Source organism: Lampris incognitus, chromosome 5 (assembly GCF_029633865.1).
Source record: "Lampris incognitus isolate fLamInc1 chromosome 5, fLamInc1.hap2, whole genome shotgun sequence".
NCBI classification, from domain to species: Eukaryota; Metazoa; Chordata; class Actinopteri; order Lampriformes; family Lampridae; genus Lampris; species Lampris incognitus.
The window spans coordinates 67,322,446-67,348,853 of record NC_079215.1 but is presented as its reverse complement, the minus strand read 5'-3'; the positions used below and the strand labels follow the sequence as shown (position 1 = coordinate 67,348,853).

The window sequence follows — 26,408 nt, the reverse complement described above, 5'->3', positions numbered from 1 at the left end:
TTGTCAAGCAATTGAAAACGGCGGCTGTCCAGCGCCTGTAAACACTGCAGGGCCGGGGTGGGGGGTAGACATGGTGCGTCTGTACCCAGACACGTTGGACATGATACCTGAAAACACAGTGGAAAACACGTGTGTGTCACGCCCACACGTGTGTGTCACGTCCACACGTGTGGACGTGACACACATGCCCACACGCGGTCATTCTGACCGCTCGTGGTGGTTTTAGGTAGATCTTATGACTTTTTGTGCAGTTGATCTAAAACTAATTTTACTGGGAATATATACAGTTTTAGCAAGGGGGCGCAATGCACACAGGCGCCGCATCGGGGGGGGGGCTCCAAAAGTACAGTGTACAGTGAACAAGCTCTGGTTATAGGCCTATTTGTTATTTAAAAGTGTAATATTTATAAATGTTATTACTCAGATGAGAATATTGGATTAGAATATGTACTTATATGTTATAATAACTTTTTGCACACAGTCTTTTTGGCGTCCCTGCCGATACGGCACCTGTGTGCATTGCACCCTCCCTCGGCACACCCCTTAGTTTTAGGGGCGTTCAGGGAGCGGCGGGTCTGTATCTTTTTTCTTTTTTCTTTTTTGTGTTTCCACAAAGTTATTAAACTGAAAATCCAAAACAGTCAAAATGTCCGCCTCGCTCGTTGCAGCAGTTTTTGAGGTTTCGAAGTAAAGCAGTTGTGTTACACAACAAGAAGAGAAGAGACGGCACCACATGTTGTCAGAACTGTTGCACTTGCCTTACGTGTGGATGCGGATCTTGATAACGTCAACATGTTGGACCTCGTTAGAATAAATCAAACCAGAGAACTGCAGTGCTGTTTTGTCTCCTGCTCACCAAGATGTCCACTGTGTCGTACTGCATCCACATCGTGAGCCCTGACTCGTGAGACGTATCGAACCGTGAGATTTGTGAGTCGTGGGGTCGTCCGGGTAGCGTAGCGGTCTATCCCGTTGCTTACCAGCACGGGGGTCGTCGGTTTGAATCCCCGTGTTACCTTCGGCGTGGTCGGGTGTCCCTACAGACACAATTGGCCGTGTCTGCGGGTGGGTATGTGTCCTGGTCGCTGCACTAGCTCCTCCTCTGGTCGGTCAGGGTGCCTGTTCGGGGGGGGGGGGACTGGGGGGAATAGCGTGATCCCCCCATGTGCTACGTCCCCCTGGTGAAACTCCTCACTGTCAGGGGAAAAGAAGCGGCTGGTGACTCCACATGTATGGGAGGAGACCTGTGGTAGTCTGCAGAGGGGGTGGAGCAGAGACCGGGGCGGCTCAGAGGAGTGGGGTAATTGGGCAAGTACAATGAGGGGGAAAAAGGGGAAAAAAAGAAAAAGACTCGTGACTCGTCCCACCCCTGCTGTCCAACAGGACAGATGGACTCAGCTTGTCAGCAGCAGTAAGGAGGATGTGGACGTCCCGAGTCTGTGCTGAACTCTTCCTCCGGGTGGCGCCAGGTGGGTGTGGCTGAAGCTTGTCACGGCGCCTTCGGCTGCTGCTGGCGGGGCAGACGCCTGCGGTCCTTGGTGGCGTTCCTCTTCCTCTTCTTGCTGAGGAAGTTGTCCAGCTTCCCCCTCTTTTTCAGCTCCTGGTACTTGTCCGCCAGGTGCAGCTTCTTCTTGTCAGCTGAGTGACGCGGGCAGGAAGTAGAGAAGACAACGAGAGCGGGAGTTAGACAGGAGGTGGGAGGGAGCTACAGACCCCAACACAGGAAACCAACCCACACACATATGGCTCTACAACTCTATAACTAATATCACAAACCAACCCACACACATATGGCTCTACAACTCTATAACTAATATCACAAACCAACCCACACACATATGGCTCTACAACTCTATAACTAATATCACAAACCAACCCACACACATATGGCTCTACAACTCTATAACTAATATCACAAACCAACCCACACACATATGGCTCTACAACTCTATAACTAATATCACAAACCAACCCACACACATATGGCTCTACAACTCTATAACTAATATCACAACAAGACTGCTATCTAGAGAACACATTGCTGCTGTATGTCTCTCAGGGATCTTACATTTCTTGAGGAAAAAAGGCTTGTGGCCCTCGGCGGCCATTTCCCTCAGTTTGCTCTTAAACTCCAGCTCCTTCTCACGCTTCTCCTCCCAAGTCTTCCTCGCTCTCTCCTGGTTCTCCTAAAACAAAGAAGAAAGAAGAAAGAAAGTCTGTTGACGGTTTCAGTCGCTCGGTAAAACAGAACCGGAACGATCCGAGTCGAGGGCTTTTCGCTTGGTGGGTGCGGGGGCGTCGGTCTGGTGTCAGAGTTGTGACGACCAGGAAAATGGCCTGATCTGCCCGTGTCTGCAGCCATCCTGAACTTACATCCCATACTTCCTGAGACAGTTCCCAGGCCATTCCAAGTGAATGCTAGAGCCAGACTTGCAGGTAAGGGCCCTGACACACCAAACCCACTAGCGCCGACGAAGGGCGACTGTTGCATCGCCTCCCGTCGCCTGCCATCTGGGCCGAAAAGTAGCACTCGAACCCACCGCAAAGACTACAGCCGACGGCCAGCTCGCATGTACATTCTGCACTGAGTCGCTAAGCTGAACGGCCAATCAGAGTGCTCTCTCTCACCCACACTGAATCCACTGAATCCACACTGAATCCACACTGAATCCACTGAAAAGCTGCCGACAGGGGTCCGACTAGTGCTGACGGTGCGAAAAATTACACTTATCTATTTATTCATTCATTCATTCATCATCAGCCACTTCTCCGGGGTGGGGTCGCGGTGGCAGCAAGCTAAGTAGGGCACTGCAGACCTCCCTCTCCCCAGCAACACCCTCCAGCTCCTCCCGGGGGATCCCAAGGTGTTCCCAGGCCAGACTGGACATGTAGTCCCTCCAGCGAGTTCTGGGTCTACCCCGGGGTCTCCCCCCAGTTGGCCGTGCCCAGTAAACCTCCAAAGGGAGGCGCCCAGGAGGCATCCTGATCAGATGCCCGAACCACCTCAACTGGCTCCTTCGATGCGATGAAAAGATGCATCATACTTATCTATGAGTTGTGTATTTGTCTGAAGAGGGAACGTGAAGACGATGTTATTTCACTGAAACTAACACAACCGTCTTTGTCTACTGCTACACAAATTAGCACTGACGGCCTCTTCTCCGTCTCGCCAACATCTTTTCTATTTATATTGTACGGCTTAAATACTTAACACTTTGCAAACCTGTATTTAAGACCATTCAACGGGGTCTTTCCCTGGTATAATTTAACTTATGAAGGTCCAGCAGACAGCCTGTTGTCATGGAGATGGAAGAAAAAAAGACATTTTGATCCATTTGTGTTATATTGTGTTATCACTATAACACAATATAACCAAGGCTCAGTGTTTTCGGTTTTTATTTTTCAAAGCCATCCAGCACGCCGAATTTCGCCACAAGAGGACACTGTTACACAACCTCACACGAACAGGAACAACTTTTGGATTCGTGGAAACATAAAATCTGGTGAAAATCAGTTTAAACTGAACTGCTCCTTTTGAAAAATCTGGGTATTTTTTGGTGAAAATCGGTAAAAGCCGAAAACGCTGAGCCTTGAATATAACACATGGATCAAAATGTCTGTTGCAACCCAGCCACTGAGGAGGCACAAGCCACTGCGTTCTCAGTGCCGGTCCCGAGCCCGGATAAATGAGGAGGGTTGCGTCAGGAAGGGCGTCCGGCATAAAACCTTTGCCAAATACATCCATCTATCCATCCATTCATCATCCGAACCACTTATCCTGCTCTCAGGGTGGCGGGGATGCTGGAGCCTATCCCAGCAGTCACTGGGTGGCAGGCGGGGAGACACCCCGGACAGGCCGCCAGGCCAACACAGGATTTTTATTTTCTTTTCATCACAAAGTCTGCCACCACACCCATCCCTCAGCTAAGGACAGATGATGGCGCTGTAGAAGGTTGATGCCAGATCCGACGGGGTGTAGGCACGGAAGCAGCTGTGATTGGCTGTTGCGTCGGCCAATAGACAGCGCGGAACCTCGAAGCGCACTGACTTGAAACAAACGATGCGCACTGAAACATTTAGCTAGCTAGCTTACAGCTGACCGTAACATTGCCAGATCGTACTGTAACGATAGCTAACGTTAACACTTGCTAACAATGGAAATTCAAAAAGAGCTTAACCCCTAACCCTAACCAACAACCAATCACGTCTACTTCTGTGCCTACACCCCGTTGGATCTAGCATCAACAGCTGCAGAACCCCTCGGTTCCTCTGAAGTCATTTCCTGAGCACAGTGGAGCACTTCAGGAGCGCTCCGCCGACCCCGGATCGGCAGAAGGGGTGGTGCAGCGACCGGGACGGCTCGTAAGAGTGGGGTGATTGGCCAAATAAAAAATGCTTGAGGTGATGAAATGGAAGCTGTCCTCCTTGTGAATTTCACAAATGCTTTGACCAGTTTTTCACTGGACGAGACCACAGAGTGACCGAATGAGGCTTCCCCCCCCGGTTGTCTGAAAAAGAGAGAAAAACCCTCCTCAGTTATAGACTCACCATCCTCTTCAGCAGGAACTGCAGTTTCTCCTTCTTCTGACTGTCCTTTTTCATCTTCTTCAGCTGCTTCTGCACCATCTGGATGACAAGAGGCAAACAGGAGAAGAAGAAAAGAGGGTTAGGGGGGGGGGGAAAGGCCAATTTACACATAATTTTTCCGTTTTTACACCTCGTTTGTCTCGGACACAAATTCAAACATGACACGTCTTCATCAGAAGGCGTGTTATACTGTCACCTGTGAAAACTGTGACGGAGGAGGTGGGGTGATGACCCAACATCACCAGAGAACCGCTCGGGTCCGACTCCTGACTCCAACCCAAGCTGAATCCCCCCCCCCTTTTTCCTCCCCAATTATACCTGTCCAATTACCCCACTCTTCCGAGGCATCCCGGTCTCTGCTCCTTCCCCTCTGCTCCACCCCCTCTGCTGATCCAGGGAGGGCTGCAGACTACCACATGCCTCCTCTGATACATGTGGAGTCACCAGCCGCTTCTTTTCACCTGACAGTGAGGAGTTTCACCAGGGGGACGTAGCGCATGGGAGGATCATGCTATTCCCCCCAGTCCCCCCAAGCAGGCACCCCAACTGACCAGAGGAGGCGCTAGCGCAGCGACCAGGACACTCCCACATCCGGCTTCCCACCCGCAGACACGGCCAATTGTGTCTGTAGGGACGCCTGACCAAGCCAGAGGTAACACGGGGATTTGAACCGGCGATCCCCGTGTAGGTAGGCAACGGAATAGACCGCTACGCTACCCGGACGCCTGCAAAGCTGAATTCTGATTTGAATTCAGTTTCATTTTTGGCAAACAATAAAAGGTTCGCTGACGTGTGTCGTCAGCAACACGAACATCGGTCACAAGCCTGCGGCTTCCACAGTTCCCCCAGGAGACAGCAGCGCCAACAGAAAGATGAAAAAAGACCCCACCTCCTTCTCCCGTTGCTTGATGTCATTGATGAATTTATACGTCTTCTCAAATATCTCGGGCTTGTATTCTCCTGACAGGTCGTCGAAGCGAGGGTCCCTCAAGATCTGTGAGAGCAGAAACACAGTTCATCATGTGAACCGCCGGCTCCGTTCAGTCTGCATCAAACTCTTTTGACTGTCCTGCAGCGGAAAAACACACTTTTCACCTAACACACAGGGCAAGCAGGTCCTTCACCACACAGATGTACAGTCCACACAGACGGTCCAGCAAGCAGGGTCCTGTCAGCTGACCAACACTGCCTCCAAACTGATCTTCACACCAAAACATACAGTTATAGGATATCAGAATTGTCCAGGGTGTCGCCCCGCCTGCCGCCCAGTGATGCCCGGATAGGCTCCAGCAGGAAACAGAAGCCAGCAGCTACACCGGCAGCTCCGAAACATCGGCTGTTTTCCTCAGAGGCTAACTCGCCGTCAGACGACAGCTGATGGGTTCTGAGGTTTCTGCTGCATGGAAAGGAAACATTTTCCCTCAACGTGTTCCCCGTCTCTCTCTTTACAGCACACGTGTCATTATGGTGACTTTAAACTGCTGCAAAATGTAACCTCATCAAGAACGCCTGGCCTACAACAAACGACCTCCAGAGGAAACCCACACAGACACGGGGAGAACATGAAAACTCCACACGGAGGACGACCGGGGACGACCCCCAAGGTTGGACTACCCCGGGGCTCGAACCCAGGACCTTCTTGCTGTGAGGCGACCACGGTAACCACTGCACCACCGTGCCACCACTGTATTAACATCTATATCAAGAACTTTTGGCCTACAACAAATGACCTCCAGCATCTGTATAATAATAATAATAATAATAATAATAAACTGCATTAAAATCGATAAACCCCCAGACAACACCTAGTCCCACACCACAATACCGGCGTTATGTTGGTGTACCGCCCAGCTCCTGAGCAGCTGCTGTGAGCTAAGTGTGACAAATGTAGAGTAAAGCTGGATGGAAGATACATTACCGTTTTCTTCACAGGGATCACCTGTCTGAGGAAGGGTGGCAGTCTCTTGGCCGAGACCTCTGTGGGCCTAAAACAGCGAGACAAGTCACTTCAGATGAGGAAGGATTAACGTCATGAGAACTTGTAACAGGACGGCGCTAAGACAATGGGTAGAGCCTGACATCTTCACTACCAGGGTAAACCCTTCACCCCTTACCCCCGAACTCTCACATGAACACCAACATAGACGTATACGTGCTCTGTGTCACCTTCCCTCCCTCTAGGGGGCGATCTCATAATGCAGGATTAGCAAGTTAGCTTCAAAAAAATGACAGGAAGTAACGCTGTTCTTTACAAACAATAATCAATATGCACAACAAAATCATGGCTTCAGTTTCAAATGATGTTCCCAGGATGTACCAAGAGCCATCTGGCTGTCACAGAAGGCTGAATCAGTTCTTCTGGACACCCCGTTTACCCACAGAAACATTTCACCACTCATCTAAGCCACCTCTTCAGCCTCACCTGACTGCAGGTACCCCACCCTCAGGGCCCAGACACACCAAACCGACACCAGAGAACTAGCGGCGACGAAGGCCGACTGCTGCGTCGCCTCGCGTCCCCTCCATCCGGGCCAGAAAGTAGCACCTGAACACACCGCAAAGACTACAGCCGACGGCCAGCTAACATGTATGTTCTGCGCCTGCGTGACAGGAAATAACTCTCCACACCAGCAGGTGGCAGTAGTCTGTATTCATCATTCAAAATGTGAAACCGGAAGACCCAGGACTGCGGATATACAAACCGTAAACAAAGCAGCGTTTCCTTACCATTTTCACTCAACTCTGGCTCACTACACACGGTGTCGTAATATATATATATATATTTACTTCTAATCCAGAATATATGAAATTAAATGTGAAAACATCAGCTTGTTGAAATGTTCAGCTGAGATGAAGACGAAAAAGGAGAAGAGCCTTCTGTGTGTGGCCTCTGGACTTCACCGTTTAATTGCTTTCGTAACATCCGTTTCTCTTCTCGTGCACTGATTGGCTAAGCTGAACAGCCAATCAGAGTGATCCCTCTTACTGGCGGGCTCCGCTGCCGATTCAACATGCTGAATCGGCCGAAAAGCTGCCGACAGGGGTCCGACTAGTGACGATGGTGCAAAACACACCGCAAAAACTAGGGCCACAGGGGTTATCCGGGTAGCATGGCGGTCTATTCCGCTGCCTACCAACACAAGGCTCGCTGGTTCGAATCTCCGTGTTACCTCCGGCTGGGTCGGACATCCCTACAAACACAATTGGCTGTGTCTGTGGGTGGAAAGCCGGATGTGGGTGTGTGTCCTGGTCGCTGCACTAGCACCTCCTCTGGTCGGTTGAGGCGCCTGTTTGGGGGGAGGGGGAACTGGGGGGGAATAGCGTGATCCTCCCACGCGCTACGTCCCCCTGGTGAAACTCCTCACTGTCAGGTGAAAAGAAGCGGCTGGCGACTCCAAATGTATCGGAGGAGACATGTGGTAGTCTGCCGCTCTCCCTGGATCAACAGAGGGGGTGGAGCAGAGACCGGAACGGCTCGGAGGAGTGGGGTAAGTGGCCAAGTACAATTGGGGAGAAAAAGGGAAAAATCCAAAAAAGGAAAAACTAGGGCCACAGATAGTCATGATGGCCTGACATTGGCCGGCAGCCGACCATCAAGGCCTTAATAAACAATACAGTGGTGTAATGACTGAAACCAGCGACCAGGTACATATGCAAATATGGTGTGACCATTAACTAGGGTTTCCATGGTCATGTGTACTATTCACAGAGGATTTGGGAATAGTTGCAATCACAGCACTGTAAGATAATGACAGATGTAGTCTTAGCCACCCCCCCCCCCCCCTCGGTTCAGGGATGGTTGTTCCCTCTTCACACAGATGACCTCTGACTCCCCGTTCAAACCAGCGTTCCTCCCTATCAAGCATGTGCATTTCCTCATCAGGGGGCCAAGAGCCTGTCACCATCTTACAATGCTGTGACTACAACTATTCCCCAATCCTCTGTGAATATTACACATGACCATGGTAACTCTAGTTAATGGTCACACCATGTTTGCATATGAAACTGGTCGCTGGTTTCAGTCGTTATGCCACTGTATTGTTTATAAGGGTGGGGACACCTGCAGTCACTATTGTTTATAAGGGTGGGGTACCTGCAGTCAGGTGAGACTGAAGAGGTCACTTAGATGATGATGAAACGTTTCTGGTGTCCAGATGAACTGATTCAACCTTCTGTGATTTTCTGACCTGGATTATTGAGCAGCAACAAAACAGTCATCTGGCTATTTGCTAATTGTGCTTTGTGAGACACCCCCCTGATCCCCCTGTCATGGTGGGGATGATAATAATAATAGTCTATCAAAGTATAATAAGAAATGTATATTGAATGATAGCAAATAAACAAATAAGAAACAAGTGAATGTGCTGAAACACAGTCGGTACCTGTTCTTGTTGAGTCGTTTCTTCTTGCCGTCGGTCTGAGAAGTGCTGGCGCCTGCGTAGGCGACTTTATTATAAACTTTGGTCCCAACTTCCTTCTGCAGCTTCATGATGTCCTCGAAGGACATGGTGGAAAGTTCTGGAAGTGTTAGAAAATTAATCTGTTTAGAAAATCTCCGCCTATGAATCTAATCCGCAGAGTAACACTGAATATGAGGCAGCAACAGACAAACAACAGACACAAACAACAGAAAACAAAGTCATTTTCACATAAAATGTCACTGAAATCCAAGGAGTAACTGAGACAAGGGGGGGGGCGTCAATTTAAAATAATCTATATGGGCGTCCAGGTAGCGTAGCAGTCAATTCTGTTGCCTACCAACACAAGGCTCGCCGGTTCGAATCCCGCTGTTACCTCCGGCTTGGTAGGGCGTGCCCACAGACACAACTGGCCGTGTCTGCAGGAGGGAAGCCGGATGTGGGTATGTGTCCTGGGCGCTGCACTAGCGCCTCCTCTGGTCGGTTGGGGCGCCTGTTCAGGGGGGAGGGGGAACTGAGGGGAATAGTGTGATCCTCCCACGTGCTATGTCCCCCTGGTGAAACTCCTCACTGTCAGGTGAAAAGAAGCGGCTGGTGACTCCACATGTATGGGAGGAGACATGTGGCAGTCTGCAGCCCTCCCCGGATCAGCAGAGGGGGTGGAGCAGAGACCGGGATGGCTTGAAAGAGTGGGGTAATTGCCCAAGTACAATTGGGGGAGAAAAAGGGCCCCCCCCCCAAAAAAAACAATACTACTACTTTCGGCTGCTCCCGTTAGGGGGCGCCACAGCGGATCATCCGTCTCCATCTCTTCCTGTCCTCTGCATCTTTCTCTGTCACACCAGCCACCTGCATGTCCTCCCTCACCACATCCATAAACCTCCTCTTTGGCCTTCCTCTTCTCCTCTTCCCTGGCAGCTCCATATTCAGCAAAAAAATAATAAATAAAATAATCTGTAACCCCACATTTCTTCCCGCTGTCACCTTACACACATTTCACATTTAAGGACTTCCCAACTGAACCATTTTCTTCCATTGTGCACAAACCAAACTCACAAAACTTGAAGGGAACAATGGCGCCATCACATAAATGTGATGTTTCCAAGGTGCACGTGAGTAAATGTTTTAATGAATACTTGTTATACCAAAGTTAAACCCACTCCTACCTTTTTTGATGTCATGTTCACCTTGACCGTCCTCGCTGCTGTCAGCCTGGTCAGACTGAGCATCTTCATCTCCATCTTCCTCATCTTCTTCTGAACCTTTGCTACCATCGTCCTCTTCCTCGTCCCCTTCACCCTCCTCACCATCAGTATCTCCCGCCTCAGACCCTTCATCATCCTCACAGCTGACATCCTCCCCTTCCTCAGCTGATGCGACCTCTTCGTCCAGCTCATCGCCTCCTCTTCCTTTCTGAGACAGCAGTGCAAAATTTGTCTCCAGATCCACATCAGAGTCTCCATCACTGCTGCTCTCCGTCCGGCCTTCCCTCACGACGGCGCGTCTCCTCTGCTGACCCTTCATTTGAGCTTTTTTGGCCACAGCAGACATTGCAAACTGCGTAAAAGAAACGATCAAGCTTCAAAACCAGAACCAACACTGACTGATTATTTCAGATTGTGAAGAAAATCAAGAACAGCTGGTGAACAAACGGTGAAGTACGTCGTTAGAAGACCAGCCTGCTCCTGGGTACGATCAAGGGTTGGCCAGTATAGTGTTAACCCAGCCACCGGGGGCGCACCAGCCGGGGCAGTCTTGGTTATCATTATAATCTGGAGACCGGGTGTGTTGTGGTAATATGGCGCTACAACCTAAAACCTTGGTCTCCGCCTGCCTGGTCATCATATCCACACCACTAACGACCATTTCCCAACATGTTCTGCTGCGTAAAGGTGTCGCGAAAGCGCCGATAGTCGTCCACTAAATATCGCCACATCGATGTCGAGGTACTCGGTCAAAAACATCCTGACATTTGCCCCTGTCAGTATAACACCAAAGATGTGGATTTGTCATCCAGTATGATATCTAGCAACACGGTACCGGTACCGGTACCGTCTCCTCACATTCGCAGGGGTTCGATATGGCTTTACACACACTTCACTGCTCCACACACACACACACACGCACACACACACACCAGGACCAGCAGCTCCGCCGTCACGTCTTCTTCCGGGCGGTGTTAAAGGGATTTGTTCCACTGGTTAAGTATAACTAGTATAACTAATATAACTAATATAACGTATCGCAGACTAGTGATTAAACTGCTGAGTTCCCACAGGCTCACTTTCTCCAGCTAAACTTAGCTTCCAGCGTGCATCAACACACACGCGTCCATATTGACTTTTACGTCACAACCCTTCACTTCCGGTCATGCGCATACGCACTCTTCTTCTTCGCTTTTTAACCGCAGCGGCATCTAGCGGTGATTGTCGGCGAAGCACCACAGTTTTGCCTGCAAACGTCGCGCTTAGTTCCTCAGCCCCTCAACGTAAGTACTGCCTTGCCCTTATTTCTAATTGATACTAACCTCTGTTACAATCCTCTAGTCAAGCTGAGGAATAGAAAAGCAACAAAGACCCGGAAAATATTTGAAACTTATGCGATTATCGACTAATGCTACTGAACTATTAATCTGTGCACCTTAATTTGTTTTTCCCCTCCTACGTATTATTTTGCTTCTATTGATTGTAAAAAGCTTCTTGCACAACCCCTTTTCATTTCTATATGACCGATTCCCTGGCAATCTGTTTCCTTTTTATTTCGTGTTCTATACTTGTGTTTAAAGTACTGTTGTTTCTCTGAGTTTTATCAATAAAGTTTTCAACGAGAAAAAAAAGTACCGCCTTTGCGGCCAAACCACTGCCTGGTTGCGCAGAAATACTAGTTGTGTGATTCAGCTTCAGTATCAAAAAATGTCGATCACATTTCACCGGCTAGTATTTCAATGACTGTCGTCAAATCAAATCTTTTTTTATAGAAAGTAAATTTTACATTCAATATTACATACATTTATACAGGCACTCGCTGGCCGCTCCGTTCAGGACCCCAGCACGACGGCCGGCGCAGGACCCATGCGCAGCAGCGGCAGCTGGCGTCTGAAGGTGAGACCCGCCGGCCGGTGTTGATCGGAGACGCGCTCATTTCATTCACACCGGACTCGCCTTCTTGTCTGCGGATGTGTGCTGCTCCGTGGACCAGCTGGAGTATCTAACAGCGATCAAACCTGCGGACAGCTGCGAAGGACTTTTATACGCCGGTCTTGCTAGCCGTAAGCTAACACCAGCTAGCATGTTTAGGTAACGTCCTCCCAGCTCCAGAACACGCCTGGCTCCGGCCGGGTGGCGTTTTGTCAGTAACGCGCCTCATATACATGACTGCATTTACCCACGTGTCGTGGACACACCGGACAATAACGTGACATGTTATAACGCGTTATAATAACTACACAGATGAAGCACTCGTTACGTATTAGTAACTACCGAGTTAACCTTTTGTAAAGCACGACATGCACCAGTGGTTGGTGAGGGTGTTAATAGATGTTGTTTATAAATACTTGTTAATACTGGAAGTCCTGATTAAGTCAGGTAGTACTAGTTGTTAGTGAAGTATTTCGTATGAGCTCATCTGAAGTGAGGACTGTCTGTGTCTTACAGAGCATTTACACACAAAGACCAGCAGCCCCTTGCTTGAGACTCACAGCAGTCTTTAGAAAGTGCAAGTACATGATTAACACACTATGTACATGTACATTTGTGCATGAATTAATCATGAACTGCAGTATTAATAAACATCCATTAACACACTCACTAACCACTGGTGCATGTCTTGCTGTACAAATACTTTACACATGATGAATCCAGTAGTTACTAATACTTAGCTAATGCTTCATTTGTGTAGTTATTATAAAGTGTTACCCATTAATTTCCCTCACCACAGCATGGACGTGTCAACAGAGAGCAGTTGTGTATGCTGTGGTGCTGGGTGACATGGGGAATATCAGTATCACAACAGTCACAGGGAATTTTACCCACTGGCTGTATATATATATATATATATATATATATATATATATATATATATATATATATATATATATATATATATATATATATATCACAGTATATGTTTTCTAATACAAACATACCAGTTCAGTGTTCATCGCATTGAACTGTTGGCCAAGCAAACCAAATCTTACTTTATTCAGACACATAGGTAGGTCCATATTAACAGATAACAAAAAATACAACACAGGACAACAACACAAAAATATCGCTAAAACAGCAGCTCACTAGTCCGCAATGATGAAAAGCTACACAGACATTTGTTCCAGTGTTTCCAGAAACAAGAGGAGTACCTGGCGTCACTTTGTGTAGGCTCAGTTAACAGCATTATAATTACATTTTTTAATCAATCCATTGACACAAATTAACGGAGGGATTTAAACCTGGATCCCTGTGTTGGCAGGCAACGGAATAGCCCGCTAAGCTACCCAGACGCCCACAATGTTACATAATTTAATCTGCATACAGCGTCACACACGGAGATATACTTTTTAGAGAAAAATACTGTGTTTGGTGTGTTGTCAGAACATGAATGTGTGTCCCAGGTGTGTACGTGCATCTCATTTGGCTCCTATGTTGGACAGGTTCTCCTGAGTCATGGGCCTCAGAGAATTCTGGCGAAACTACAAGGTCTTGATTGTTATGGTCCCAAGCCTCGGCCTGATACACTGGGGTTGGTACACGCTGAAGGAAAACCCGTTGCTGCGGAAGGACAGAGAAGAAGTCATTCCTGAACCAGGCATCGTGGCGTACGTCTCGCCTCGTGAGGCCCCGGTGACGGCTGCCCCCACCAAGGCAAAGTAGACTCTTCTATCCAGGTGGAGGTAAGAGCATCCGACTCTCCCAGTGGCAGTTTGGGTTGTGGTATGAGGATCACAGCACAGCACACCTTTAATCACATCGAGAGCTTTTTTTGTCAATACTTAATTTTTCATGCTGATGCAGTAATGCAGCATCAGCAGTAATGTGGATGTTGTACCGGACCGTTGTGGTGAAGAGGGAGCTGAGCTGGAAGGCAAAGCTCTCAATTTACCAGTCAATCTTCGTTCCAACCCTCACCTATGGTCATGAGCTTTGGGTAGTGACCGAAAGGGTGAGATGGCGGATACAAGCGGCTGAAATGAGTTTCCTCCGTAGGGTGTCTGGGCTCAGCCTTAGAGATAGGGTGAGGAGCTCGGACATCCGGAGGGAGCTCGGAGTAGAGCCGCTGCTCCTTCGTGTCAAAAGGAGCCAGTTGAGGTGGTTCGGGCATCTGATTAGGACGCCTCCTGGGCGCCTTCCTTTGGAGGTTTTTCCGGGCACGTCCAACTGGGAGAAGACCCTGGGGTAGACCCAGAACTTGCTGGAGGGACTACATGTCCAGTCTGGCCTGGGAACACATTGGGATCCCCCAGGAGGAGCTGGAGGGCGTTGCTGGGGAGAGGGACGTCTGGAGTGCCCTACTTAGCTTGCTGCCACCGCGACCCGACCCGACCCTGGAGAAGCGGCTGACGATGAGATGAGAGATGAGACTTAATTTTTCAACTTTTGAATCTGTACATTTACTGGACTTGTTACAGTGATGCCATTTTAAGTGTGAAAATTTGTCCCCTTTCATCGCTAGAGGGGGCCATTGACCTTTGTTTTTCATTATAAAACCCCAAATGACTCAAAGCTTGGAAACACCTTCTCAGGTGAGACTGGAACTGAGCTTAGGTCAGATTTTAATTTCATACCAGCCTGAAACATCACACGGCTGGATGGTGGTGCCAGTTGTTTTACACTGTTATCGATTAGTGATCACCATGGCAGGCACTTTAACCTGCTCAGCATTAATTAATTAATTAATTCATCTTCAGCCGCTTCTCCAGGGTCGTGCATGTCGCCATGTCAACCCAAACACTTTCACCTTAGGGCCCTGACAGTGTCGGGCCGTCGGTGAACATCTGTGACCCTAAGTTTTTGCGGTGTGTCCTGCATCGTCGGCACTAGTCGGACCCCTGTCGGCAGCTTCTTGGCTTATTCCGCATGTTGAATGGGCGGAGCCCGTCAGTGAGAGAGAGCACTCTGATTGGCTGTTCAGCTTAGCGAGTCAGTGCAGAACGTACATGCTAGTTGGCCATCGGCTGTAGTCTTGGCAGTGTGTTCAAGTGCTACTTTTTGGCCCAGACGGCAGGCGACGACGTGAGGCGACGCAACAGTCGGCCTTCACCGCCGCTAGTGAGTTTCGTGTGTCTTGGCCCTTGGACGTTTAACCCAGCAGGGAAACTAAAAGAGTCTGTCAACAGAATCGATCCTGTTATCACAGCCGACTGTAAAGAACTGCACAGATTAACCCTCTGCCTCTTGTCTCTCTCCCCCTTCTAGGAAGGCCGACTGTCTGAAAAGGCCTCAGACTACTTTGTCCTTCCTAAAGGACTGATGATGAAAGGTCAGAGCTGGCTGAGGAAGAATTGGTTTTGGGTGGCCGGCGGGACGTTCCTTGGCATCCATTTGGCTACATGGCTCCTGCAGAGAGCTGTTAAAGGTGCCGTGCGCTCGGAGATGGCACTGAAAGAGAAGGAAGCCCAAGACTGACTCAGATGGGGGGTGGGGGGGGGGGTTCATTCATTCATTCATTCAACAGGTTGGCTGGAAGGCTTCCACTGTGGCTCTGAACCTTGACAAATTCACAACTGCTTCTCTTTACGCTTGTGGTAAACAGAAGCACACTGTGAGCTTCGCTGGATACGAAAGTCAAATAAATAACTCCAAGCAACCACCGCTAGGGGTGAACATGGACACTTTAATCAGCTGGAAGAAATAAAAACGCTCATTCATTCCTTTTTGAAAGTTGCTTTCAAATGAAGTACTGTTTTGAGATGCGGTAGTGCTGTGGACAGGGGGGGGGGGGTGGTTCTGTTACCCAACACAAGTGTAGGTGCCAAACAGAAGACTTGGGTATTTATGTTGAAACGAGGGCATTGCTCCAGCGTCTTTGTTAGCTGTGTTGCTTCTTCCCCTCTGTATGAAAAACCTCAGAAATAATAAATGGCGGCTTGTTGAATGGCATTTTGATCCAGAGCGTTTTCTCCCCTTCACACCTGCACTCGGAAACACCAACCCGGCCGGTTCTCCCGTGATCGGGGATTCCTCTTGATGTGCTGCACACTGTGACACGATGACATGACAAAATAGGTGTAAGTTGGATGCCGTTGGACAGGTAGCCAGCAGCTACTTAAAGGAAAACGGGTTAAACTCATGAAAAGGGTTTAGTGACCTCTGGGGTTGGTCAGTCGCTGTTGTAATCGGGTGAAATATGCTCACACTGAAATCGATTAGTTTGGACTGAATCAGTTTTCAGTTGCTCCTGTCTGGGGAGGTGTGACTAGAGGGCGCGCTGGGGGGGCTCGTCATTAATCCAGTTGATGAAGAGCCAGCAGCTGTGCTGTACTCATGTCCTCCCCTGTTCCAGGGGTTGGACATCTGGAGGCACCGCCGGGAGGAGAGAAGCGAGGCTGGTGTCCCGAGGCTGAGGAAGACGCCCGCATCGGCCATCCCATAAAACAGCCCAGGTGGCAGAGAGAGAGCGCGGCTACAGTTGGGGTGAAAGCCTAGTCAAGGAAGGCGTGCATCCGGAGGTACAGCGTGTCCACTAGGGGGCAGCAAAGTCCACGGTGACAGGCGAAACACCCCCCCACACATAGCTTGTCACTCACCCGCCAAGATGGAGTCAGAGGTGGAGGATTTGCAGTTTGGGATTAAAGCAGCTCTTTTTCAGTGTACTACAGACCAGTTAATGCAAATACGTGAGTTTCGTGACATCTCAGGGGCCAAACTCGTAAGGCGCTTGTTTCGTATATCATCCAACATGTTGCACGGGATGAACTAAGTGAGCTTGAAGATGGCGGTCTGTCCGAGCTGTTAAGCCTAATGGACGTGACATGATACAGACCCTTCAGAAGGCTAGCACAAATACAACGCTCCAAGATGAAAAGGAGGAACAGGATAACTTCAAGAGAGAATCAGAACAGCTAAAACTAATGGTGCAACAGAAGGAAGCTGAAATGCAGGGACGAGCCAACAGAGACACCAAGAGTAGAGTGACCGATAAACCTACCAGCTCACACAGCCCTGCCCATGCAAATAGCCCGCCATGGCGTAAAGACTATAAACCTGCAGGCCAGATTGGCGAACCTGGGCAAAGAGACAGACTTACCTTCTCCAGCTTGGCCCGCCAAATAGAGAACGGTCTCAGCAAAGGCTACCCTGAGTCCAAATTTGTGGATGCTGTTATTAGAGCCATTGTCCCCGGCCTACAGCTGTGGAGTTATCTTGAGGGTAAAGGCGATCTGTCTCTGCCGACTTTAAGGTGGATCCTCCGCTCACATGACCAAGAGAGGAGTGCAACTGAGCTATTCAAACAGCTGACCACAGAGGTTCAGAGCAGCAAAGAGGCTCCACAGAACTGCTTAATCAGAGCAATGGATTTAAGACAGAAAAAGTTGTTTGCATCACAGGAAGCTGGGTCTAGTCTCAAGTATGAGCCCGCACTAGTGCAGAGCATGTCCACGCATACAGTACTCACAGGCTTACAGTACTCACAGGCTTACAGTACTCACAGGCTTACAGTACTCACAGGCTTACAGAATGACAGCATCAAAACCGATCTCCAACCTTACCTGCTACAACCAACTACTTCAGAGGAGTTGCTCTTGGAAAGGCTCAGTGTAGCATGTGCTAATGAGAAAGACAGACAAGATAAAAAGAAGCAGATCACACCACAGCGACACACACCAGTGTCCACGCCGTCCAGTCTAGTGATGTATGTGGAGACAAATGTACGGCTCGACAAAGCATAGTCGCACTTCCTCCCGATGTGCCGTCAGACCTCAAGGAAATCAAAGCAGACATTGTACTGTTGAAAGCTCTCAAGGCAGAGGTATCACAAATTAGAGAGTCTATTCGTAAGACAGAAATACACCAAAACTGTGTCCTCCCACTAGCAAAGAGACAGATTATGGGACAGCCAACCACCCACATGATTTCCAGCCACAGTTCACGGCCTGGAGGAGCAGCCCAGTTTCAGCAGAGGTTTGCACCTCAGAGATATCAGATGCCACGCCTCCGACCAAGATGTTACTCGTGTCAGCAGCGAGGAGAGGAATACAGCCAGCATTGCTACAGGTGTGGGAGTAGCGAACACTCCCGTGCAGGTTGCAGAGGAAACAGAGCGCTGCCCGGTGCTGAGAGAGAGAGAGAAACCTTTAAACGAGGAGCGGCTGCCCGGGGGGGACAGAGAGTGACTGGATCAGCCAAAGTGTCCCAAAAATGCACCAACTGGTGAGAAAAGGAGAAAGATCAGAAGGTTCCACAATGTTCAGTGTGTAAAACAGTACTTCACTGTTCCAGAGAATGTCAGGGTCATCTAATCACTGGCCAGAACATAAAGAAAACTGTCAACCATTCACACCTCTTAAGCCAACACCACAACAAGCACATTCATTCAAGATTGTGGCTGACAAAAAACAAAAACCTTCTGACAAAGAGAGAGTCTGCAGTGACTGAACTGGTTGGAATAACAGGTCTCATTGACTGCTATCTACAAGGGAAGAGAAGTGAAGTGCTCTGGGACACTGGCTCACAGCTATCTGCAATCGACGAGGTTTGGAAAGCTGACCACGTCCCTCACACCAAACTGAGAGACATAGCAGAGATAGTTGATCCAAATGAGCCCCTGCAGGTTGAGGCAGCCAACGGTACAGAGATGCCATATGTAGGGTGGATAGCAGGGAGCTTTAGGCTAACAGCTAGCTAGTGCTGAGGAGTTTCAGGTTCCCATGCTTGTCATGAAAGGCAGCCAACAGACCCGCCCTACAATTGGCTTCAGTGTAATTGAACATGTTGTTCTTCACAGTCAGAAAAACCAGACGAATGACGTCGAGGAAGATAAACTGATAAAAACAGTGAAGACGGCTTTCCCTAACTTAAAGAGAAAGACAGTTAAGGCATCCATTACAGCAGTGAGTGTTGAGCGAACAAGTGCACATCTAGTGAGGACAGCCTGCCAGAGAATGAGTATACCGAGTCATAGTTCTGTACAAGTGAAATGTAGAATACATGCTACGCCCTTTAAACAAGACACCACCTTAGCCTTTGAGCCCCATCACAATCCCCAGTGGCCGGAGGGACTGGACTTTTGTGCCGGACTTGTTCAGGTTAGGAAAGGGGCACATCCCAACATCATCCTTAGTGTACAAAACCCCACTGACCATGACATTATGTTGACAGGTGGGTAGTTATTGGTACAGCACCGTCAGTGACATCCACGTATCCACTTAGTGGAGTCAAGGAAGCGCACTCACCTGTTGATGTAAATAACATTCAGGCCCAACACACCGGAGACCAGGAAACTAGGTCAGAGCTCTGGGACCCCCCTATTGATCTCAGCCACCTAGAGGAAGGTCAGAGGCAGGTTGCTCGTGAGATGCTGAGGGAGGAGTCAAACTCCTTCTCCCGATCAGACAGTGACATAGGTTGTGTTGATAAGCTTCAGTTGAGCATTTCATTGAAAGACCCTGAGCTGGTAGCAAGAACCAACATGTCAGTCCCCAAACCCTTATATGAGGAAATGAAGGATTAATGGATTTGGTTGCACAGGGGTGGATAGAGAGATCACACTCATCTTATTCTTCCCCCGTTGTTTGTGTCAGGAAAAAGTGTGGGTCATTACGTCTGTGCGTAGACTATAGAGAGTTAAATCGCAAGACTCACCCTGACAGACAGCCAATGCCGAGAGAGCAGGATATCATGGATGGCCTCAGAGGAAACATGTTCTCACTGTTTGACTAGGGAGAGGCCTACCATCTGGGGTTTATGGCAAAAGACAGCAAACACCTGACAGCTTTCATGACACCCTGGGGCTTGTATGAATGGGCCCGGATCCCCTTCGGACTTATGAATGCTCCAGCAGCATTTCAGCGCTGCGTGGAGGAGTGTTTAGAGGGCCTCCGGGACAAGATATGTGTGCCATATTTAGATGACACCCTCGTGTTCAGCAAAACATTCGAAAGCCACGCCAGCGATGTAAGACAAGTGTTGCAGAGACTGAGACAGCATGGAATCAAACTAAAACCAAGCAAATGTGAGTTATTCAAAGCTGAAGTTTGCTACCTTGGGAGAACAGTATCAGCTGAAGGAAATAAAATCGATCCTGCCGACACAGCTGCCGTGAGGGTTCTGAAAGATAAGAAACCAAAAACGGTTGGCGAGTTAAGGCAGATGATGGGACTGTGAAGTTACTATTGCCAGGACATAAAAGACTTTTCTCGCATCGCTAGCCCCCTTTATGAGCTGACCAAGGGACCTGCCCATATGGAAAGCCCACAACCCAAGGGAAGGACGTGGCATAAAAAAGGAAACGTGAACATGGTGCCATCTCACACACCCATAACAGTGGACAGACTCACATCAACAAACTCTGTGAGTGCCTGATAGACTGTCTGGTTACACCACCAGTCCCGGCATTCCCAGATTTCTCCCAGCCGTTTGTTCTTCATACAGACGCATCCAATAAGGGGCCAGGAGCTGTGCTATATCAGAAACACGATGGGAAGCTACATGTAACTGCGTATGGATCCCGGACACTGTCAGCATCAGAAAGAAACTATCACCTCCATTGGGGTAAATTAGAATTTGTCGCTCTTAAGAAAGATTCCCTGACTATTTATATTACGCCCCCCCTTTATCACCGTTTACAGTGACAACAACCCCCTGACTCATGTGTTGTCCACTGCGAAGTTAAACGCCACAGGAAGTAGGTGGGTAGCAGAATTAGCAGACTTTAACTTCACCGTAAGATATCGGCCCGGCAAAGAGAACATGGATGCCGATAGCTTGTCTAGAGTGCCAGTAGATATTGGGAAGCTGATGAATGAGTGCACAGAGGAGATGTCTTATGATGCAGTGGGAACAACTTCTCAGGCAGTAGAAACACAGTCAGAGACAAACGCCTTACGGTCAGTGGCCATCTCTGTCAAGTCTCAGTCTGCTCGATGCTCAAGATACCTCAGTTGTCTCATTAACACCAGCACAGATACAACAGGATCAAAAAAACGACTCACATATTGGACCAGTTTGATAAATGAAGCTCAATATCCTTCTGCCATTGCAGTGTGCCTTTTAATTTGCGTTCGCCATGCTATAAAATTCAAGGCTGCATTTCTATTTCAGTGTTGGGGTATGCGATGGCCTGGCGGCCTGTCCAGGGTGTCCCCGCCTGCCTCCCAGTGACTGCTGGGATAGGCTCCAGCAGCATCCCTGTGACCCTGAGAGCAGGACAAGTAGTTTGGATAACGGATGGATGGATGAATAGCTATAGCAGTCTATTCTTTGCTGGGGGTTGTGGATCAGTATGCCAGGCTGAGGCTAGTTGTTGGTTAGGCTATTTATAAAGAATTGAATCTCTATATAGTTGTGATGGTTGTGGTGTGGTGTGTGGTGGTTAACTTTGGCTGTCAATGTGGGTGGCGCCGGCCCTTTTGTCAGAGGCAATTGTAAGTGGTGCTCTCATATTTATTACGCGTTGACACCCCCGCCCCTCCCCTCCCCTCCAAGTACAGCACCCCCAACTAAAGCTGTGCGTCTGCTGGCCTATACAGTTGTAGATTTTGAAATGACTTGGATGTGGCAGCTCTAACTTCAAACAAATTTGAAACCAACATCTAATTGTGTTACCAGACAACTCACCTAATTCCCTGGCATAGCTCCTCCAGAGAGTGTATGAAAGTGTGCTTGAGCTACCCCTAACTGCAGCCGCCACCACCAGCATATGAATGTGTGTGTGTGAATGAGTGCATGTGAGGCATACATTGTAAAGCGCTTCGAGTGGGCAGTATATATAGTATATATAATATTGATAACAATAATAATGATAAGAACTCTATTTATATAGTGCTTTTCTAAAACAATTTTACAGTGTTTTACAAAGAAATAACACCAGACAAGGCAAAAATAAGAAAGAGTAAAAATAAAAACTGTTAATAAATAAAAACAATTATCAAACATTTGTAAAAGCTTTCATTAAAGGAACAGTTTTAAGAAGAGATTTAAAAGAAGCTATAGACTTGGTTAGTCTTAGTTCAACAGGAAGAGAGGTCCACAGTGTGAGGGCTCTAACAGCAAAAGACCAATTACCCTTTGTAACAAACTGAGACCTAGGACTAACCAGCAGAGGGCATATACCAGGTCAATAAATCACACATGTATATAGGAGCAAGAATATTTAAAGCCTTAAAAGTGAGCAATATATTTTTAAAATCAATTCGAAATATAACAGTGAGCCAGTGTAGGGAGGCAAGCGCATGAGTGATATGGTCATGCCTCTTTGTCCCGGTAATGAGCCGAGCAGCAGCGTCTTGTACCAACTGCAGAGGGTGGAGGGCTCCCCTGGCTGATACCAGAATAAAGTGCATTACAATAGTCAAGCCGTGAATAGATAAAAGCATGTGCAACTTTTGCAGGTCGGCAATTGATAAAAAATTACCTAAATTGGGAGATTAGCGTGAGCTGGAGAAAACATGACTGAACAACATGTTTGATTTGATTATCAAAACCGGGGTTAGCATCATATATTACCCCAAGATACCGCGCAGCCTGCTTAATACTGCCTGACAGACCACCAAGATTAGTACTAAAAGGGCGATGGAATTTTTGGGACCGAACAGAATGACCTCAGACTTATCATCATTAAATTTGAGAAAGTTTTCGGACAACCAGGATTTAATGTCAGAGAGGCAAGTTGTGAGATTTGCTAGGGTGCTAGGATCTGTGGGTTTTAGTGGCATGTGTAACTGAGTGTCGTCAGCATAAAAATGGTAGAGCACATCATGATTTTGAATGACTTGGCCAAGGGGAAGCATGTATATAGAAAAAAGAAGGGGGCCAAGAACTGAGCCTTGAGGGACACCACAACTCAACTGAGCCACCGAGGAGGTAGAGTTACCCAGAAAAGCAGAAAAAGGTCTGTTGGTGAGGTGAGAGCGTAATATGCTAAGAGCCAAGCCCTTGATGCCAACCCAAGTCTTTAAGTGATGTAAGAGGATGTTGTGATTGATCGTGCCAAGGCAGTACTTAAGTCTAAAAGAATTAAAATCGAGCAGTCACCTCTGTCTGCAGTCAACAGTAGGTCATTAGTGACCTTAACTAGAGCTGTCTCGGTACTATGAAGTGTTCTGAAACCAGACTGGAAACTGTTAAAAACACTATTAGTGTTCATAAAAGAAATCATTTGAGATGAAATTACTCTCTCCAGAACCGTAGATAAAAAAGACAATTTGGAGATTGGTCTGTAGTTACTTAAGGACAGGGGGTTTAAATTAGGTTTCTTCAGCAATGGGTGAACAATGGCATGCTTAAAATGTCTGGAAACGAACCAGAGACCAGAGAATTATTAAGAATTTGCAGAATAATGGGGCTAACAGGTGAAAATACCTCCTTGAGCAGCTTAGTGGGAATGATGTCTAAAATGGGATGAGGAGGAGGAGTTCATATTGGAGACTGTACTCTCTAACACTGAAATTGTAATTGGCTGAAACTGGGTAAAAGAGGTAGTGTTATCATGGGGAATGGAATGAATGCAAGAGCCTGGCTGGATTTGGAACCAGATATTCTCCACCTTATTTACAAAATGAGTGAGAAATTTGTCAGACAACTCAACATCAGGTTCAAAAAGAGAAGTGAAGGGACCATTAATAACAGACCCAATTACCCTTAAGAGAACTTTAGGATTGTGGTTATTTCTTGATATCAGTTCAGAGAAGTAAGCTGATCTCGCATCCTTAACTGCCTTCTGGTAAATTAACATTTGGTTTTTAAGGAAGGCAGGAGTCAGGGGACAGCAGGCCTACTCTGCCGGGCTGTTAAAAGTACAACAACGTTAAGCGTAGACAAGACGAGACACATTTAAACACAGGGGTTCTGAGGATGGCAACGAGACCTTTATTGAAGGTAAAGGTGGAGAAAACTATAATTAATGTTGATTTTTTGCCAATAAATATTTGGATATGATACTTTTCTCTGGGCGTGTGAGTGCAGGCCAGGGGGGCCCAGCTTTTCATCAAGTGGGGGAGGGGGGCTCCAAGGAAACAAGGCTGGGAACCACTGTTCTAAGGGCACGGGTGTGATTGTTCAGCCAGGGGAGGTGGTTTGATTTTTGTTTCCTAGTTTCAAACGGTGTAATTTGGTTGAGGATGGGTGAGCACTGATCACTGAACGAGTTTAACAGTGCATCTGGATTGAGGGGGGATATTAAAGGGTGATGAATTAAAAGCATCACAGAATGTAACTGCAGAGCCAGCGTTGAGAATGCGAGGATAGTGACTGGGAATAGCGAGCTGTAGTGGGACTTTGAAAACGACAGCTTTATGGTCAGTTACAAGCATGTCCACCAGATTAAGACACTCGAGAGAGAAACCAGATGAGAGTACAAGGTCTACAATGTGACCTTTGGAATGTGTGGCCCCTTTAACAGATTGAATGAGGTTAAATAATCTATAAGATCCAAAAAACATGGGAAGTCAGGGAATGGGAAGGACAACACACATGAATATTAAAATCACCAAGAATAAGCACCCTGTCATATTTTGGCAGGACAACGGATAGAAGGTCAGAGAACTCAGAGATAAAACTAACTGAATTAGGGCTTCTCAATTAAGATGCAGTGTAAAGGGGGAGGGTCAGAGATTAAAAACATAAAACCTCAAAGTAGAGAAAGTTACCAAAAGTAACAGGATGGCACTTAAGACCTAATTTATAAAAAAGAAACAGCCAGGCCACCCCGTCTACCAGAGGGCCTGGCAATATGAAAACATGCAAAATCAGGGGGGCTAGCCTCAATCAGGGGACCAGTGTCCCCTGGGGACAGCCACGTCTCAGTAACCATAAGAAAGTGCAGATTATTAGAAACAATAAAGTCATTAATGATAAAGGCCTCATTACCAAGAGATCCCACATTCAAGAGGCCAGACTTGTTTGGTGTCGAAGCAGAGCTGAAACCAACGGGAGCCCAGCAACTACGACACAACATGCAGATATCTGCTGCAGAGATTCGGTTCTTGTCGTTTGTGCTGTTCCACACCTCGTGTGGCTGAGAGGCCCGGTACTATATACATGCAGTCCATTTACATTTTGCAGCTGAAAGCTAAAGGAGCAAGTCGCCTGTCGGATACCTCTCACCAGGACCTTGTCGATTACCTTGTTCTTGTCTGGGATTACCTGTCGTGGACGGTGACCATGAGTAGAGGCAAGGGAAATATATAAATTAGATGATGTTACTTTACTAAGGGTTTTTGTGGGATTTAGCGAGCTGGCGTTGTCAAGTTCTTTAGTTGTCAGTAATGGGTTTTTGTGAACTGCATGGTGCCATTTTCCACGTAGCTTAAAATACTGTAGCGAATTCTCCCGCACCACAGGCGACTACGTTGACCAGTCGACTAAAGGGCCCGACCCGTTAGCCAAGGGCTAGCGGGTCTACTCATTCGTGGTCGTTAAAATACTTTACGTTCGACTTAATTGCATTGCAAGAGTAACACAAGAATGATGTAAGAGTTCGGCCTACAGTAGCTAGCATAAGCAGGGATAGGGTTCAAATCACCACAGCATACCGAGCTTTCGGATCGTCGATAGGCCGGAGCAGACAGCATAAGCCCAGGGTGTCCAGGTTAAACCATAAAGTTAGCAAAACTATGTTTTGTTTCATTTGCTTTCAACTTTCATTTACTATGTTTTTATCTTTTGATTCATTGTGATTACATTAAAAATGACACCCCTGCTTAACAAACAAACAAACAAACAGAAGAGAGTAGCCAGTGTTACTTGAACAGAAAATGATCCTGCTGTGTTTTGTGGGATCAGATGGTTGGTGATGGGGTTTCAGATGGTTGGTGATAGAGTTTCAGATGGTTGGTGATGGGGTTTCAGATGGTTGGTGATGGGGTTTCAGATGGTTGGTGATGGGGTTTCAGATGGTTGGTGATAGAGTTTCAGATGCTTGGTGATGGGGTTTCAGATGGTTGGTGATGGGGTTTCAGATGGTTGGTGATGGGGTTTCAGATGGTTGGTGACGGAGTTTCAGATGCTTGGTGATGGGGTTTCAGATGGTTGGTGATAGAGTTTCAGATGGTTGGTGATGGAGTTTGAGATGGTTGGTGATGGGGTTTCAGATGGTTGGTGACAGAGTTTCAGATTGTTGGTGATGGAGTTTCAGATGGTTGGTGACGGAGTTTCAGATGGTTGGTGATGGGGTTTCAGATGGTTGGTGATGGAGTTTCAGATGGTTGGTGATGGGGTTTCAGATGGTTGGTGATGGGGTTTCAGATGGTTGGTG

The 26,408-nt window shown here is 47.8% G+C and overlaps 1 protein-coding gene across 2 annotated transcripts; it reads right to left on the bottom strand.

Annotated features, from left to right (window-relative positions):
- Window positions 1-479: 479 nt before the first annotated feature.
- rrp36 (ribosomal RNA processing 36) lies at window positions 480-17,281 on the bottom strand. Of its 2 annotated transcripts, none has more exons than XM_056279638.1 (8): window positions 17,244-17,281; window positions 10,172-10,562; window positions 8,970-9,105; window positions 6,506-6,572; window positions 5,477-5,581; window positions 4,549-4,626; window positions 2,069-2,186; window positions 480-1,638 (listed from the first exon to the last, which is right to left on the bottom strand). In XM_056279638.1, the coding sequence occupies exons 2-8, from the start codon at window positions 10,554-10,556 to the stop codon at window positions 1,490-1,492; spliced, it is 1,038 nt and encodes a 345-aa protein (XP_056135613.1). In that variant the 5' UTR covers window positions 10,557-10,562; window positions 17,244-17,281; the 3' UTR covers window positions 480-1,489. The 2 variants fall into 2 exon arrangements, with proteins under 2 accessions (XP_056135613.1, XP_056135612.1); XM_056279637.1 differs by lacking the exon at window positions 17,244-17,281 and adding an exon at window positions 11,143-11,298.
- Between the last annotated feature and the right edge of the window lie 9,127 nt (window positions 17,282-26,408).